At 35.5% G+C, this 19,530-nt stretch overlaps 1 protein-coding gene across 1 annotated transcript in view; it reads left to right on the forward strand.

The window, feature by feature from the left end:
* Window positions 1–17,321, forward strand: part of TEX15 (testis expressed 15, meiosis and synapsis associated) — a 57,226-nt gene extending 39,905 nt beyond the window's left edge. The window contains exons 6-10 of the mRNA XM_077760944.1: window positions 124–1,933; window positions 2,003–7,505; window positions 10,061–10,119; window positions 12,379–13,484; window positions 17,238–17,321. Of these exons, the coding sequence (XP_077617070.1) occupies window positions 124–1,933; window positions 2,003–7,505; window positions 10,061–10,119; window positions 12,379–13,484; window positions 17,238–17,275 (8,516 nt within the window). The 3' untranslated portion in view covers window positions 17,276–17,321. The remainder of the gene's footprint in view (window positions 1–123; window positions 1,934–2,002; window positions 7,506–10,060; window positions 10,120–12,378; window positions 13,485–17,237) is intronic.
* The last annotated feature ends 2,209 nt before the right edge of the window (window positions 17,322–19,530 follow it).

Here is a 19,530-nt window from a genome sequence, read left to right on the forward strand (position 1 = left end):
ATCGTTAGGCATTTATTGAACTTTCAGTTAAAACCACTTATAACATAGTTTATTTGAATTAAGAATTGAATGTAGAAACTATTTCCTTCCTATTTTTTCTTAATTTTCTTATTATTTCTACAGAAAGAACCTCCTCTCTGAATAACTGTACAGTTGCCAAAAGAATTGGAAAAGGAAAAGATGCTACTGTCATCTTTGAACATTTCAGAAAACCTGTAGATCCATTTGTTGAGGAAAACTGTTCTTGCAGCGCACTAAATTCAGAGAAAAATCCTTCCAACACAAATATTTCTGATTCCTATGGGAATGTGCAAAATGGAAACATTTCTATACATGAAACATACGGTGGACAGATGGAACACAATTTAGCAGAATGTAGAGACACTTCTCGTATATATGATTCAGGTCTTTCATTTATTCCCAGTGATACCAGAGAAAGTGTTAATGGTGACCTCATGTTAAATTTGGCACAACTTAAAAATGTTTTAAGTAGTCTTTCTGCTGCTTTTCCCCTTCATAACAATATTGGCTCAAGCACAGTTATTACTTCAAAACTCATTAAAGATCCAAGACTGATGAGGAGAGAAGAAAGCATAGGCAAACATAACGATATTACAGATTTAAATGAGATTTTGCCACTTGAGAAGAGTTTAGACTTTGTTAATTCTGAAATAAATCTATCATCCATGCCAAATAATTCTGCCTCCTCATGTGAAGTTGTGCCTGGTGATCATTCTATTCTTACTAATTGTTTGAATGCCCCTAGCTTCAACATTTCTTTTCATGGTTCAGAATCTCAGGCTGACAACTTGGGCTCTAACAACTATGATTGTACAATTCCCAATAAAATGACCATGGCAGGACAGTGTAAGGGCCAAGACAATTTTTCCTTTCCAATGTGCTTGCCAAATGTATTTTTAGAAGTTGAGAACCAAAAACACAGTGAGGAAGAAGGCCAGCAATCTGAACTGAGAAGCAACATCCCATTTTTAATTGAAGAAAAAAGTGAAGCATATAACTCTTATGAATTAGTGAATACTTGTGCAAAAGGGCACTGTAGTCTTTTCTCTCCGGAATCATGGTCTTCTAATTTAGAAACTGTATATCAGATTGGTCAGCAAATGTCTACAGCTTTTTCTCTCCAAACAAAAGAAAGCACACGTGAGTACACTCAAAATATTGGAGAAATGAGAGATTTCACTGACCCAGAAGATAATTCCAAACATGGAGAAAAGCAAATTTTGTGGAAGGCAATTGATTTTACTAAGGAAGCAAAAATCATTCCAGTAGATAAGTATATTTCTTTGTACCAAGAATACAAAAAGAATGAGAGTCTTGATTCTTACGGGAAAAATTGTGATCAAATATTAATTGCTCAAGAATTAGAAATACCAAAATCTTCCACATCTTCCACAAAGGATAAATATGAACTAGATCATCTAGCATTGGAATTACAAAGAGTGGAGAACCTTTCACAAAAGCATCGTCAACTCTCTTTAGATTATGAAGATAACACTCATACATGTTTTGCAATTTCTCGAAAACTAATGGAGCTAAAATTGGGAAAACCAAATCAAAACTGTGTTAGCATTATGACTAATGCTTTCCAGGAAACAAAAGACATTCCCCAGGTCAAAGAACTGCCAGCTGACACAATTATTTCATCTCATGACATTAAACCAATTCATGGCAACTCAGATTATAGCATAGCTAGAGAAAATGTATGTGTTTATGGAAAAAATGAAAATGACCCAGTGTCATTAGAGAACATACAAAAAGACTGTGGAGAAACTTTTCAGATTAATAATGAAGGTCATACTCTGTTCTGTAATGCAGAGTTGCACAATGATACACACCTGAATATTGACTTCAGAAAACAAGGAGAGAATGATAAAGAAAATGAAAAAGCAGCTAAAGAGGAAGACAATGCTTTGTCTACAGAAAAGGAAGACATTGCTTTCTCTACAGAAAAGGAAGACATTGCTTTCTCTACAGAAAACAGAGAAAATATATATGGAGAGGAGAAGCAGGGCTTTGATACAAACAAAAATTACACCAATATAGATGAAAGAAGGGAGAATAAAAATTACAACAATGCAGAAATCCTGAATTCTGAAGAATTTTGTACATTTAATTTGAGTTCGGAGGAAAGACAGGTGTCAACAGAAGCTACATTATTAGAAAGTGAAGACCGTATGACTGCCATACAACAAAAAGATACTCCAAATACTGGGACTGTAGAGCATTTGGCTTCCACAGCATTTCCCGAAGTTGAAGGGTCTTCATTGCACGTAGCCTTAAGTACTGCAGTGCAGACAGCTGGTGCTACAGTGCCTACATTGGGCACAAATTGTGAAGATCATCAAAGATACCAGATTAAAGAAACTTGTTCTTCTGAGAGTCTAGATTTTGGTTTGTTAGTAAAACATAAGGTTTCTGATTGTGAAATGGATATGGATAACAATAAATTACGTGACTCATTTCATCAGTCAGTAAGTGATACCTCAGTTCTTCAAAGTTTCAAATTGGAAAATAAGACTGAAGTAGGATCGGAACAGTGTGATGATGCTTCTCTAATTCAACAAGATAGCCATAGAAATGATCCGTGTGAAGAATCTAGGGCCATATATGAGGCTCTGAAGTCTCGTATTGATTGGGAAGGTCTATTAGGAAACAATAATGGGGAGAGGGAAGTTTTGGAAAGCTCCAGAAGAAAGGAGAATAGTGATCAGCATTACCCTAAGAAGAGTATTTTTTATTCATCTACACAAAAAAACAAAGCAAAGCTCAATCCAATTTCACTCCCAGATTTACAGGTTAGAATCACTAATACGTTTATGCCAGAATTAAGTCCCACTTTTGAATCCCATGCATTGAAATATAATTTTTGCAAATACATAACAAAAGCCACAGAACCAGAAATAAATGAGGAGGAGAAAGGGCCAGGATTTGAAATGGATTCCCACTATTCTGGTGAAAATTCAGATTATCCATGTGAAGATGAATTTGATAATAGAAGGCAAGAATCAGGACTAGTGAATAAGTCTGAAATCTCTCTTGATGTGAGTCACAACACGCAAGTGAATCATGTGTCTGAACAACAAAACAGTGGACCTACTGAACCCTCTAATGTCACAGCATTAAATAATGAAAGCAGATGTTCCTTGACAGAGCCAAAAACTGATTGTAATGATATTAGAAGTAAAAAGGACACACAATCAAGAATTAGCAAAAGAAAGCAACATATACCTATTAGGGACCAGAACACGCCACATAAGGATTTAAGACATCGTGAAACTTATGAGAAGAAGAGACTAACCAGTCCAGACTCAACCGAATGTTTTTCTTCATTATCCAAAGGACGAATTAAAACCTTTTCAAAGTCAGAAAAACACATTAGGAGTGTCCTTGATATTCTAAATAGTGAAGCATCTTTATGCAAAAGCAAACGTCTTTCCAGAAGACTTGACAGAGCTGTTCTTCACTTAAAAAAAGCTCATAGAAGAGTTCATACATCTTTGCAACTTATAGCTAAAGTAGGAGAAAAAAGAAAAGGCCCATTACCAAAATCATATGCAATAATATGCAATAATTTTTGGGAAAGCTGTGACCTTCAAGGTTATAACTCTGTGTCTGAAAGAAGATATTATTCCACTAAACATGTTTTGTCAAAAGGAAAATACAGCAAACCAGGAGAGAAAAGAGCTCTGGGATTTGAAGTGGATAAATCATTAACTCATGTATCAAAACGCAACTCTTACAAAGCAAGTAGAGAAAGCATTACAAAGTGCATTTCTAAGAGAAATATGGCCAGCAGTGTCTCCAGAAGTCACACCACCATTCATGTGAGTGAATTTTGTGATCAAGCATATCCTGAATCACAGTTAGCCCTGTGCTCCACATCCCAAAGTTCAAGTCACTCCATGTATAACAAGAGCCGTATGAGAAATCAAAGATCATCAGAACTCCAGCCATTTTCTGGAAAAACTGGGTGTCTGTTTTCCCCATCCTACCCAGATGAGAAAGTAACTGAAAAAGAAAATCAAATTGGCATAGAGTTTTTATCAAACATTAGTAAATATGAAAATCCTGAGAACCACTCAGTACATAATAATATTAAGGAGAAAACAGAAAACAATTCCGGAACTAATAAAGTAATAAATAAGAGTAATTTGGTATCTTTAAGTTGCATAAAAGAAGACAACATAAGTTTTAGCAGAGACACAAGTTATGATGCAACCTGTATAAGGCACACAAATGTAAAAACTGACATAGTTATTTCCGTTTTAGAATCAGATAAGAAGCACTGTTTAAATGTTGATGTCTGCACACCAGATAATCTTATTTTATCTGGTTATAAAGGCAACCTAGAAGAAAATTTGCCTGTAGAAGAATGGACAGCTCCTAATCAGAGCGCCACACCAGGCACTGTTACAGAAGACTTCCTTATGGACCCATTAAATCTAACTCTGATAACACACAAAAACTCTAACAGTATTCCTCAATTGTTATCACCCACTCCAGTGACAGACAGTGAAAGAGAATCTTCAAAATCTTATTTGGATAAACAGAGAATTTTTGCTATAGATTCTTTTGCAACAACCTCCAGTGTACCACACTGCCAGCCAGGATGTAATGGAAAGGAACTTCTAAAGACAGAACAATGCTCTTCAAGTAATTGCTTACATAAAGATGGGAATGAATCACATGTTCTTGAGGATTCTGAGTTGGGTCTACAATTAGTAACTGAAGAAAGTAAAAGTTGTAGGAAAAATACAATGAAGAAACTATTTTCCAGTGATAGTTATTTGCCCTTAAAAGATAGCATGAAGGGTTCTTTAAAAAAATGTATGGCAAAGAAAGACATTTGGGATAGAAGAATGTGGAAAGTTAAACCAGCAGAAAAAATAAGAGATTCACTTCACAAAAAAAGCATGACTGAAAGATGCACTGTTAAGACTGAGTACAAAAATCAAAAGAATAAGATCTTAGAAGAATCCTCCTACTTAAGTGAGAAGACAATTAAAAGCAACTTGATTGATTCTCATCTAAGTGTTCAAAACATTACTGAGACAGTCACTTTAAATAATGCAGTTTCTCATCATCTTAACAAAAGAGAGAAAGAAGGGGGAGTTAAAATTAGTAAGGACTCTCAGTCTGACTCTGCATTGCATTCGGAAATAGCATGTAATTCCAAACCAGGCATTATAGGAATGAATCATATGCCTATTTTACATACACACTCTCAAACTTCCGAAGTCTCTACTCTTCAGAACGAGCCTGCATCATACATGAATGGATTAAAAGAAAAACATTGCTCAGCTAGTCATTCACCTCTTACAGCTAGGCTAGCTCAAATTTTGAGAAGGGCAGATGAAACATCATCTTTGCAGATTCTAGAGGAAGAAACTAAGGCCTGTCAAAGTATTCTCCCTTCATTTGTTGAAGCTTTTGAAAGAAAACAAGAATGTTCTCTTGAACAAATCTTGATTTCAAGAGAACTATTGGTAGAAAAAAACCTGTGGAAAAATTGCAGACACAAATTAAAACCGTGTGCTGTTGACTCCTTGGTAGAACTCCAGATGATGATGGAAACTATTCAATTCGTTGAAAACAAAAAAAGGCTCTTAGGAGGTGAACCAACATACCGAAGCTTGCTTTGGTATGATGAAACACTGTACAGTGAGCTGCTTGGTGGCCCACGTGGATTTCAACAACAATCCAACTTCTATCCTGCTTTTCAAGGAAGATTGAAATATAATGCATTCTGTGAGTTACAAAACTATCATGATCAGTTAATTGAATTATTTGAAGAAACCAAAAGGGAAAACAATTCATACTATACATTCTTAAAATACAAACGACAGATTAATGAGTGTGAAGCAATAATGAAGCATTGTTCTGATTGCTTTGACTTTTCTCTTTCAGTCCCATTTACCTGTGGAGTTAACTTTGGAGATAGTTTAGGAGACCTAGAAGCCTTAAGAAAAAGTACTTTAAAGCTGATTGGTATGAATGGGGACTCTCCTAAAGTTGATTCCTATCCAGGAAAACAAGACCATTTGTGGATTATCATAGAAATGATCACCTCAAAAGTTAATTTTATTAAGAGCAGTGAGGCAGTAAGTATTAAAATCTCTCTTTATGGTCTGGAACATATCTTTTTTGATGCTGCAAAAAGCCTTATTTGGAAAGAGGAGAGGCAATCTTTCAGCAAAAAATCTTCAGGAAAGAAGAATAAAGAAATGCTACTCAAAATGAATCAGTATGCTTTTTCTAGGTTGAAAAAGATATATGATACGTTGTCTAAGGATTTAAGCAGTGAACAAATTTCTAATATTGGGCTTGAGGATATGGAGATTGCTTCCAGAAAGTCAGATGATCTAATAAACAAAGCACCAATTACCCTAGAAAACTGTGGGTTTAATAGTACTTTGCTTTCACACCCAGATATCTGTTGTATTAGTGAAATATTAGATCAAGCTGAATTTGCAGACTCTAAGAAATTACAGGAACTCACTTTGAGATGTACCGAACATCTAGAAATTTTAAAAAAATACTTTCAGATACTGCAAGAAGAGAACATAGATAACATTTTTATCACAGAAGAAAACGTTTTGGACATGGTGAAAAACCACAACCATGGGGCCATAATTTTAAAGCCTGAAGCTGTTGAAACCTATATTGAAATCGTCATGCTTTCAGAAACTGTTCACTTTCTTAAAAACTCAATGGCAAAGAAACTAGACAAACAGAGATTTCGAGGTATGCTTTGGTTTGATTTGTCACTTCTTCCTGAGCTGGTTCACTGCCAGGAAAAAATGGCTTCTTTTTCATTTCTTAAGGGTAACTCAACAGATTGCCTTTGGAAAGTCATAGAGACTGCTATTTCTGAACTTAAGAAAGATCTGGATATTATTTACAAATATAGTGAGGCTGTTAATTGCTCATATGCTCTTCATTTGCTCTCAAGAGAACTTCACGAACTTACAGAAATACAAAAACTTGTAAAGAAGTCTCAGTATTCCGTTTCCACGTATATTGACTTTGTGCCATACATAGCCTCCATAAATTATGGAAGCACTATGACAGAGTTGGAATACAGCCACAACCAGTTTTCTACACTGCTCAAAAATATAATGGCTGCCCCTCGGAAAGATTTAGGGAAAATGGCCCATATTATGAAAGTCATGAAAACTATTGAACATATGAAGATAATATGTACTAAAAATGCTGAATTAACCATTTCCTTTATTCTGTGCCAAATGCTACATAACAGAAAGAAGACTTCCCAACCACAGGGAAAAGAAAAGACAAATGGGCATGTAAAACCTAGTAAGAGTATCAGTAAATCTAGTATTTATATGAAGGTGCCCTCACTTTCAGAGTGCATAATGAAAACTGTTTCAAATTCTTCTAAAAAGCGATCTATCACTGTAGACAAATGTGAAGACCCTCAGGAACAAGAGAAAGACACTACTGTTTCCAGCTGTAAAAAACAAAAGGTAAAAAATGTTTTAAAACGAGTCTATGTAAGTATTATTTTTGAAAACAAGTGTATTCTTCAAACAAGTAGTTTGCAGATTGATAAAAATGGAGAATGCTTTAAATGTTACCCTGCAAAATGAATTTACTAACTAAAGAACTGGATTAGGGGTGTCTGGCTGGCTTAGTCAGTGGAGCATTCACTGACCGTGAAGCCCCATAATAGGCATAGACTTTACTTTTTTAAAAAATTGGATTTAACAGTTTTTATTATCTTTATAAAGTAGTATGATTCTATATATGAGAAATACCTTGCAAATATTTACTTTTAAACTTACAATTAAATTTTTGTAATTTATAAAGCATTTCTTGGAAGAATATAAATTTATATAACTTTTTAAGGAGTAGTCCAATGTGAATGTGATTAAGTTAGTAATTTATTAGGTAGCTCAATAATATATAATATATTGTATATAATAAGGCTCTACTTAATGTAGTAAGTATTAAAAATTGGCTAATGGAACCTGTATTCTTGACCATTATCATCCACATGGAAAAATAGGACAGATTTTTTTTTTTAACTTTAGAGAGAGCATGCATGGGAGGGAGAGGGTCAGAGGGAGGGAGGAAGGGAAAAAGAGAGACAGAATCTCAAGCAGGCTCCACACTGATGTGGGGCTCAATTTCACTACCATGAGCTCATCATGACCTGAGCCAAAAAAGAGTCAGATGCTCAACCAACTGAGCCACCCAGCCACCCCAGGACAGATATTTTTAAATAGATGATTATGAAGGAGTTACAAGAAGTCCTACATAAACAAGTTTTATTTAACAAATTACAGAAAATATTTATTTTATACCTGACACTGTTCTAACGATTGCACAAATATTAACTCTTTATTCTTCACAAAATCTTTATGATGTAGGTACTGTTATTACCTTATGTAAAGGTATGAAAACAGACACATGGAAAGGTTAAATCACTTTCCTAGGATTACAAAGTTAGTAAATGGGTGAGCTCAGATATAAAATCAGGCACTCTAGCTCCAGCACCCATAATAAACTGATACTTGCCTCTACTCTACCCTCAGAGGCTTCTCTTAAGATAATTTTTTGTGAATTTCAGTTCAGAAGAGAAACCCATTTACAAAATGAAAAGTAGGATTTTTTTTCTCAGCTTACTGTTATTGTATTTGTTAAACCAGTTCTGGAAACCAGGAAACCAATCATTTATTTCACTGTGTTTATAGGAAACAACCAGTTTGTAAACCAGTTTGTAAGCATACTTCCAAAACAACAGTAATACTCCACATCAAGAGTAAAATGAGAATGATACTTTAAAAGGTGTTGTAAGTACTGAGAAGAAAAGCAACAAAAGAAACGTTTTTTTTAATTTCATGGAAGAGCATAAGCCAAAGCCTTGCCTTAGATTAGGAAAAATTGGTATCTGATGCAGGTTAAAATGAAGAGGGGTATCTAAGTTATGGAAAATAATACGAGCAAAGACACAATGTTTATTGACATTATTTGAGAAATGAGTTTCAAATTAAGTAACAAAAATTTAATGGACAAGTAGTAAGCTAAAGATGGAGAAGAATATTGTTTCAGATTATAGAATGTCTTTTATATAGGCAAAAGGAGTTTGAACTTTGTATGTATTGAAGGGTAATGTCCTGTGAAATGTGTTTTTTCAGTGATTTAAAGGGTAGAGATTCTGAGCACAGTTAGAAGTAGCAAGTCATCCAAGGCTTAGAAGAGAGTGCTGTTTTGCAGACTAAGAAAGTCTAGGGGTGCATGGTTGACTCAGTGTGTGAAGCATCCAACTCTTGATTTCGGATGAGGTAATGATCTCACGGTTCATGAGATTGAGCCCCATGTCAAGCTGTGCACTGGCAGCACAGAGCCAGTTTGGGATTTTCTCTGTCCCTCTCTCTGCCGCTTCCCTGCATGTATACTCTTTCTCTCTCTAAATAAATAAAATTTTTTAAGAAGTCCATATCTGATAATTATTTAACAATAGAGCTTAAAAACTAGTCTACTAAAAAGAATATATATTTTTTTAAAAATCAGTGATAAATGGGCCCCAAGATTTGTTATAAGATATGGGGATAAAAAATATTATAAATTGTTTATATCAAAAAGTTTCTCCAAACATTTAAGACATAGGGAAGTCCAGGGGCACCTGGGTGGCTCAGTCTAAGCATCCATCTTCGGCTCAGGTCATGATTTCGTAGTTCATGGGTTCGAGCCCCACGTCGGGCTCTGTGCTGACAGCTGGCTCAGAGCCTGGAGCCTATTTCAGATTCTGTGTCTCCCTCTCTCTCTCAGACCCTCCCCTGCTCACGCTATCTGTCTCTCTCAGATATAAATAAAAAATTAAAAACAAAAAAAGACTCAGGGAAGTCCAGCAGAATCACTGGTTTTTGAAGGGAGGAGGATCATTAATGAATGTTTTAGACAGTGCATTTTAGATGATGACAGAACAAGCCATTGTAAGTAGTGTAATGAAAATATATTTGTATTGTATTTTATAACATTACCAATGTCTTTGTAACTTTGTAACTTTTAAACATAGGTTGACATGAAAGATGTCACAAAAATCAACAGAGAAAAGGCAGCATTCAAGGATTCCAGGTAGGTTGCCAGCAGCCCTATATGAAGAAAAACCAAACAGAACAAAGCACATGTTAAGGAACACCTCTATTTATATACCTCATTGGATCATACATGTAACTCAGTGGACAAGAGTACAGTTAGGAGTAATATAAGGTTTCAGATTATACAGTGCTTTAAGATTTAAGGAGTTTGAACTTCATTCTGTAAGTATTAAAGGGTAATGTCCTGTGAAATGTATTTTTTCAGTGATTTAAGGCTAAGGAAGTTCTGAGTAGAGATAGAAGTAGTAAGTTAAAGAAGAGTGATTTTTTTAAAGAGGAAGAAAGTAAAATTCATACTTGACAGATATTACTTAAAGAATTGATGGGGATTGGTAACTGGTTGAATAAAAAGAGATAAAATAGGAAGTGATTAGATTGAATTTTTTAAACTTGTGTTACAGACCAATCAGATTTCAAAATTGATTAAAAGATAGAAATTGCTAACTTACATTACTAAGTGGGAACTTGACCATAAACAAGCATATGTACATACAGTACTGTTTCATGAAAGGATGCTTTAACACATAGGAAGAATAGGATTTCAAAATAAAGGCTAGTTCTTTAAATTATTTTTATGAAAAACTCACTGCGTTGTTTATATTTTTTCATTTTGACATGAAATGACCCCACTCAACATGTGGACCATCTCTTATTTCATTCAGCTCTGTAAGGTTTTCCATTTATAACAAGCTTCATTTTTTCCTTTTTTTCTGTTTTATGAAAGAGAATGAGTAATATGGAATAGAAAAGATGAACATTCTCATTTCTGTTTTACTTCGTTTTGCTTTTTTCAATACACATTTTTTTTAAATATTTTTTAAAATTTATTTCTAGGAGAGAGAGAGAGAGAGACAGCGTGAGCAGGGGAGGGTCAGAGAGAGAGGGAGTCACAGACTCTGAAACGGGCTCCAGGCTCTGTGCTGACTGCACAGAGCCCGATGCGGGGCTCAAACCCACGAACCGCGAGATCATGACCTAAGCGAAAGTTGGACGCTTAACCGACTAAGCCACCCAGGCGCCCCTTTCAATACACGTTTTATTTACATTTCTAGAATAGTTTTCTAGACTTTTTAAATAGTTGTGTAGTGGCATAAAGATGAATAGGTTTGTAAAGGGTTAACATAAACCACCTCTATAATCATCTTAGTTTTGGTAACTAACTATAGGTGGTATTTGCTACTCAGAGAATCAAACTTTGTCTCACATAGCAGAAAATAAGTTCAAAGATAAGGTTAATATAGGGTGCTGTCTTCATGGAAGAAGATCCTCAAATAGAGTGTATAAAAGAGTGACCATACAGGCTGCTCTCAATCTGTAGGGTTGAGACATCAGTGAAACATCATTGGAGTGTGATGTGTGTCCAAAGTGTACTCTGCAGAACATCAAAGTATGACATGGGATTGGATGATGGTGTAGGTTGTCATTCAAATGCCTTTGGGAGAGGCTGAATTAAGGAAAATATAGGGCTTTTAGCTTCATGAGTTGGATATATAGATTACAGGCCAATAATTAATTTCTCTTGACTGGGGAGGAATAATTACTTTTTTCTTCTCAACATGTTCTTTTCCACATGCAGTCGAAAGAATTTGATGAGACACCAAAAAATATAATTATCCTGGGGACTTATATTAACTATCTGACTCTAGACATTGCCCTAGAGAATGCTTCCTTGAGCCTGCTTGAAATTATCTAAATTTAGGCATAAATGTCAAGGATATTAAATTGGCATGATATTCTGGAGGTCTGTGTTTCCTATTCACGACCTCAAACAGACAAAATACCTTAGTAGCTCCTGATAACAACAGGTGGTTTTGGGGCAGGAGCAGGGCACAGCTGGTAGTTCCATCAGTTACATATAACCATTTACAAGTGAAGAAAACCATCAACAGTTGGATCTATATATATGCAAAACTACAGGAAAAATATTGGATATAGTTACCTACTTCTAAACGCCTCTGTCAGGAATTGTCCAATGCATGAAATAATTACAACATTGACCACACTGTATATATTTCAAAATGTATTAGAAATACATTTGAAATGTGGACTATATCACCTTCAGCAGGAAAAGTATCTAAATTCAAAGCAAAGGAGTAATACACATGTACTGCTGCTTATAGAGAAAATGTAAATCTTAAGAATTCTTCTAAATTAAAAAATTCAAATACACGTTTATATTAAAATTGGGGACTCTGTATATTTCAAGTTGTTTGTGTATATGTGTTACACTTAATAGGACTACAAGATCTCATCGTGAAAGTGAAATAGGACCAAGTTCATCTGACAATCTGAAAAGAAACCATGTATCTCCAAAAAAGGTTGAAATGGAAAGATCACTATCTGGCTCACTTTTACCTTTAAAGAACTTAAAAGACACTTGCACATCAAAGTCAAAGGGCAAAATAGACTTAACTAATATTTCATCCGATACTTCAGAAGACTTCACTGGACAACAGGGAAACTTAAATAGCATGAAGAAAAGGGATGTGAATTTTAGTGCTACTGAAGCAATGAGTGATAATAAAGATTGTTGTTTTGCAAGTTGTAAACAAAAAAGTGTAGATGGCGTCTTTAGGGACATCCCTACAAATTTAGAAACCAGTAACACTGTTTTTGAACTTCAAGATAATGACATATTAAATTCATCTATTAAAAATTCTGCATGCACCAATCCTTCAGAATCCAAATTCATCCAGGACAAATTTCCTGTTCTGCAAGTAAATAAAACACAGCCTGCAAAAACTGAGTTAAAAGAAAAATACATGAAGGATACATTGAGTCCCAATACTATACCTGTTGGAGCATCTGGGGACATAACCCTCAATGTAAATCAAACCGCAGAACACTCTTTTTCTGAACAGACTAATGAACATTCAAAAGTCATAACTGAGAATGCTGCAGCATGTAGGAATGAACTTCCACAGTCTGCATGTACCCCAATATATAACTCTTCTCAGCATCCATTTGGAACTTCATATCCTTACTACGCATTGTGTGTTTATCATTACAGCAACAGCAGTGGCAGCTCCATTACCCAGACATACCAGGGGATAACATCGTATGATGTACAGCCACCTCCTGCCATGTTGACTGCAATTGCAAGTAACGTCCAAAGTGCACATTATAATCTTTTGTACTCTCAATATTTTGGTTACTTTTCTGGGGAGCCACAAGCAAATGACTTTGTGCCAGTGAATGGGTATTTTCAATCTCAAATGCCTGTTTCTTACAATTTTCAGCCGCCGACTTTTTCACAGTATGCCCCCCATCAAGCGTTCCCACAAGCTGTATACCCTTATCCTCCTGACTCAGGTGTGCTTCCACAAGTTCCTTGGACTTACGGTGAGTTTTATAAGTTTTAATGCTCACTTTATTGAGTTTTTACTTTTATCTTTGTACATTTATGTAAATGGAACTTACAACAGATGGTGATATATATAGCAGTCATTTTTCTGTGCAGATTTGTAGACTTATTCCTATCTTAGGCAGTTCAATTATGTGGTCACATGGGAATCTAGTCGTCAAAGACTAGTAATATCACAAATAATGTCCTTTAGTAAAACCCAACTTTGGGAAATAGTTAAGTAAGTTATAGTTAATCCATACTGCAAAATACAATGCAACAATCACAGAGTTTATAAATATTTTTAGGGGCGCCTGGGTGGCTTAGTCGTTTGAGCGTCCGACTTTCGCTCAGGTCATGATCTTGCGGTTCGTGGGTTCGAGCCCCGCGTCGGGCTCTGTGCTGACTGCCAGCTCAGAGCCTGGAGCCTCTTTCGGTCTGTGACTCCCTCTCTCTCTGACCCTCCCCTGCTCATGCTGTCTCTCTCTCTCCTAGAAATAAATAAAACATAAAAATAAATCAATAAATAAATATTTTTAATGACAGTTTTAAAAACCATGTCATATAAATTTTCCTGTGAAAATAAAGAAATGACTAGGGGCGCCTGGGTGGCTCAGTCGGTTAAGCATCTAAGTAGATTTTGGCTCCGGTCATGATCCCAGGGTTGTGGAATCTAGCCCCATGTCGGGCACCATGCTGACAGTATAGAGCCTGCTTGAGATTTTCTCTCTCCGTCTCTCTGCCTCTTCCCCACTCATGGCCATACTTGCTCTGTCTCAAAAATAAATAAGCTTTAAAAAATGCCTAGAAATACTGAAATGAAATGCACCAACATTTTAATTTGTCTGCTTCTGGGTAATAAAATCAGGATTGTGGAGAGTGCTTTTTATATTTCCCAGATTTCCTACTCTGAAAATACATTGATAAGTAGAGGAAAAAAGTAAAAAACCAGTTTGGAAAAGAGATTTCAATCTGATAATGCAACCTTTCTCTTGGTTTGATTTTGTTTCTGTTTTTTTGTTTTTTGTTTGTTTGGGTTTTTTTGTTTGTTTTTTGTTTTTGAGAGAGTGAGCTCTGGGTAGAGGGGCAGAGAGAGAGAGAGAATCTTAAGCAGGCTTCATGCTCAGCATGGAACACGACACTGGGCTGGATCCCATGACCCTCAGATCATAAGCTGAGCCAAAATCAAGAGTTGGGACGTTTTATCACCTGAGCCACCTAGTCGTCCCTCTTTCTCTTGGTATTCTAATATAATATTTGGGCATAAGTGAATGAAACAACTTAGTAATTTGCCACTAGAAATTGAATTTTTTTTCTTTTAAGCACAATTCTGTTTATAAAATGTCATAATTAGGGGTACCTGATTGGCTCAGTGGGTTTAGCGTCCAACTTCGACTCAGGTCACGATCTCAAGGTTCTCATGAGTTTGAGCCCCACATTGGGCTCTGTGCTGACATCTTGGAACCTGGAGCCTGCTTCAGATTCCTTGTCTCCCTCCCTCTCTGCCCCTTCCCCACTCACGCTCTGCCTCTCTCAAAAATAAACCAAAAAAAAAAGTTTTTAATGTCATTATTAGAACATAAATTTTTTAATGAATTTAAAATTTATATATACCAGTATTAAATCAAACTTTAAAAACAATGATTAATAATTCTGCAAAAACTAAATTATCCACTAACACCCCAATATTCTACCATCAGAGGTAATGTATATCATAAGTAAAGTTAACCATGTTTTAAGGTCTTAAATAGAGAAATTTTTTCAAATTAAAAAGTTATTTCTCAGGGCTCCTGGCTGGCTAGTCAGAAGAGCATGCAGCTCTTGATCCCAAGGACATGAATTCAAGCCCCATGTTGGGTGTGTAGAGGTTACTAAAAATAAATAAACTTCAAAAAACTGATGATAGGGGCACCTGGGCGGCTCGTTTGGTTAAGTATCTGACTCTTGATTTTGGCTGAGGTCATGATCTTATGGTTTGTGAGATGAAGCCCTGAGTCTGGCTCTGTGCTGACAGCACAGAGTCTGCTTAGGATTCTCTGTCTCTCTCCCTCTCTCTCTGCTCCTCCCCCCTGTGCCCTTTCTCTCTCAAAATAAACTTAACAAAAATAAAAGAAAAAAATTTTTTAAACTCTGACCACAATACTACATTGGAGTTACCACTGACAATCTATGACCCATAGGATAAAATCCAAATATTTTAGCTTGGAATGCAGGGTCCTTCACAGTGTATGCAGCCTCATCTCCCACCACTTCCACCTTTGTGTTGAGACCAAATTGAACTTCTTAACCATTCTCCCATGTGACTGTTCCTCTTGTACTATTTGTACATGTTTCTCACATGATATGGCATGGGAGTATTATTTGGTATTATAATCATCTGTGCGTCTTTCCCTTCCCACCTGGCCCACCAAATGAATTTAAACAGGACTGTAAATTGTTCACCTAAAACAGAACCTGAAGAGAAACTATAAAGGAGAGGAGAAAGAAATAGGAGTGGAAGTGGGGAAGTATATGACTGCCCTTCCCCCCCCCTTTTTTTTAAATGTATTTTGAGAGAAAGTGCACCCACACAGGGGAGGGGCACAGAGAGAGGGAGAGAGAGAATCCCAGGCAGGTTCTACACCATCATCACACAGCCGGACACAGAGCTCCATCCCATGTGAGATCGTGACCCAAGCCAAAATGAAGAGTCAGTGCTCACTGGTCTGAGCCACCCAGGCACCCCATGTACTTTTTCCTTTTTGATTAACTTGATACACTCCTACTGCTATAATGATAAACATGCAAAACATAATAGCTGTGGCAAACCTATTATTAAAGTAGGAACTTTTCATTTCAGAAGTAGAAAATCTTGAATTTCATAAAGGTTCTCAGTTTGAGCTTCTGTGTGTTCTTTTAAAAAAAAATTTTTTTTAATATTTATTTTTGAGACAGAGCATGAGTGGGGAGGGACAGAGAGAGAGGTAACACAGAATCCAAACCAGGCTCCAGGCTCTGAGCTGTCAGCACATAGCCCAATGCGAGGCTTGAACCCAAGGACCATGAGATCATGACCTAAGCCGAAGTCGGGTGCTCAACTGACTGAGCCTCCCCAGTGCCCCAAGCTTTCTTGTGTTCTTAATAATTAAGCTGTTTTTGATGATTAAAAAGATATCTCTGGAATCAAGTCCAGTTTTGATTCTCAGAAACCTTCATTGTTAACCTCCTTGGTTATCTTAATCAAGTGAAAATTTAAAAAAAGAAACAGTTTATCTACCTATTGTATTATTCAAAAGTAACTCTAAAAGTATTAGGCAATAAACACATCACTCAGTTCTCATGAGTGCAAATAATCTATGGAGTTCACCTTTCAGGCTTTCAGGAACTACCTCCTTCTAAAGGTATGAAAAGCCTGTGACTTATTTATTGATGTTTTTGCTCATGATGCTTGTATTCAGCACCATAAATTGAACTACGGGAAGGGGCTAAGTGAGCCCTGGGTGTGAGGCACAGGACTCCTTTACTCCATTTAAATCTCCGAGAATATCTAAGAGGGATGTAGAGATATTACTGTTCTTTTACAGATAAGGAAAGTACTCCTTGGAGAGCCTTAAATAACCTTTTCAGGATCCCATGGCTATTAAAGAGCAGATGTGCAGTTTGAACTCTTAATATCTTGGTTCTAACTTAACTCAGGTCTTCCACTATACTATTATGTGCCATTAGTCAGCAGGGTTAACTTATCTCAAATCTTTGTGGTTTGTTTTTTCCAGTTCCATGGCAACAAGAACCCTTTCAGCCAGGACAGTGAAAAAAAGTCTTCTGCCTACTGAAATAAAGGGGATTTAACAAGTTTTTCCAAGCATTTTTTACTTACATTTTTTTATATTTATAAATGTGGTAGGAAATATAAACCATATAGTCCTTTATAAAATGTTTAAATGTAACAGTGTATCATATAATGCAATTGGAAGTCAATTTCTAACATCTAAAATACCAAAATTATTTCCATGCAATATTTTAGTGAACTGTACTAGGCTATTTTCAATACCTATACTTTCAACAGGATAATGTTTCAATATTAGAAGCATTAACAATATTTTGAAATTTATATTTTGAAGTGTTCCTATGACAACTGTTAGCAGCTTATATAAAGGTTCTTTTGAGATTATTCTAATGTAGAGAGTAAATGTAACATTTAACATGATTAAAATTAAGCAATAGTAGTAAAATTTTTAAAATAAGATTTTTGTAAAATTTGATATTTTTTGATACATTGTTTATGGTAACATTGTGCTATTTAACTTAGACTAAAGGATTTTTTTTTACTTGAATTGGTTGATCAGACCAATAATTTTATAATTCTTGATAGTTAATGTGATTTACAATTCTGTGTCTAATGGGACAAATTCCTTTAATTTCAATATTGTCTAATTCTTACTTACAAAGTATATTTTAATAGGGAACTTGGTTTGCATATTTTAAGTGTTTATCCTTGACTAGAGATTTTTTAAGTTTTTATATTTGAAGTAGTTTTATATCGTATTGAAATTAAAGCACATTTAACACCTTTTCTAGTGAGCCCTTTCCACAAGACTATTTCTTTGTATTGTATTTCACAATTCAAACTTTTTTAACGTGATTTTTTGTAGCAAGTAATAAGAAATAATTTCTTTAGCTAAAGCCATTAGTGTAGTTGTATTTTAGTGATTTAAATAATGCAGCACTTAGAAGTTTTTTAATTCTATAGTCATAGATTTTTTTCTTTTTCCAGCATTCCACAAAAGCAAAAAATGTCTCAGTAATAATCGTCATAGAACAGGAGTGTAGTGTATAACTACGGTCTTCAGCACTCTCTCTGCCCACTGACACCCATTCCTGTTTTCTGTAAGATTCCAGCTAGAAAGATCCTCTCAACCCAACCTAGTGCTAGTGGGCCCAAAAAATGTGCCATGAAATTTACATTGGCTAAATCTAAACAGATAGCTAGCAGTGCCTTAGTGTTTTCTCAAACTTTCTATGTTAGCAAACTTTTATGCTATCTAGCACAGGCCTCCAAAAAGAGTACAATTCAGCCAAATTTTTTGTAGAATAACTAATTTTTCAATTTAGAAAAACACTAAGAACTCCCAGGATAAGCCCTTAACTCACAGTAACCAAATAGGATAGAATTCAGAATACTTAGTGTTCTTCTGTAACAAACAAATCTGTAAAAGGGAAAACTCCAGCCAAGACTGCAACTGAAAGAAATAAGGAATCTGGAGACTACAGAATTAAAGCACTATCAAAATAACACAGGTGGGGGGATGGGTGTCCATATAGTTGTTTTATTTGAAAATAGTCTAAAAATCCAAACTCCTGAATAGGTATTAGAACAGTCATACCAACTGTTACTCAAAAAATGACTTTGTCTCAGTGATTTGGTTTATGCTTGGTTATGGAAAGATGTTACAAATTCATTATTAAAAATGTCTCTATTAGGTAAATGAGAAGTTAAATGTTTAAAGGATGCTTTCTTGAAGCAACGTTCAGATTCTTTTGATACTGTCTGGTGATATTTTTATTTCATGATTTTTAATTTCTTCCAAAAAAAATGAAAAACCTGTATCGAAATATTCAGTTACATTTTAAAATCTGCACTTTGAAACAGAACATGAGAGACTGGAGCATTTTCTTTTTTCCCCCTCTCAAATATGTGTTTTGGTCCTAAAAGTAAAAGAACAAATTAAAATTTGAGCAAACATTATAAACAAACAAAAACCTTTGCTTATTTGTCAATAGTATTGTTTTGGAACTTAAGAGTTACTGAATAAACTGAATTTCTTCTAGTTTCAGTGTGTTTTTTTTCTTTTGTGTTTCTTGACTAATGAGCAAATACATGAATGGTTCTTGCTTTACACATACCCATAATGTGAAAAACAGCCCACAGAGAACTGACTGAATTAGATGACCAAAATGCTGGAGCCCTCCGTCCACTGCAGTTGGTTTTGCCTTCATCTCCTTCATTCCTTTCCCCTCACTCTACGAACTTCCTTACTGCCTGGAGTTTTATAGGACAAACCAGAG

This window comes from Crocuta crocuta, unplaced genomic scaffold (genome assembly GCF_008692635.1).
Source record: "Crocuta crocuta isolate KB4526 unplaced genomic scaffold, BGI_CrCroc_1.0 scaffold546, whole genome shotgun sequence".
NCBI lineage: Eukaryota > Metazoa > Chordata > Mammalia > Carnivora > Hyaenidae > Crocuta > Crocuta crocuta.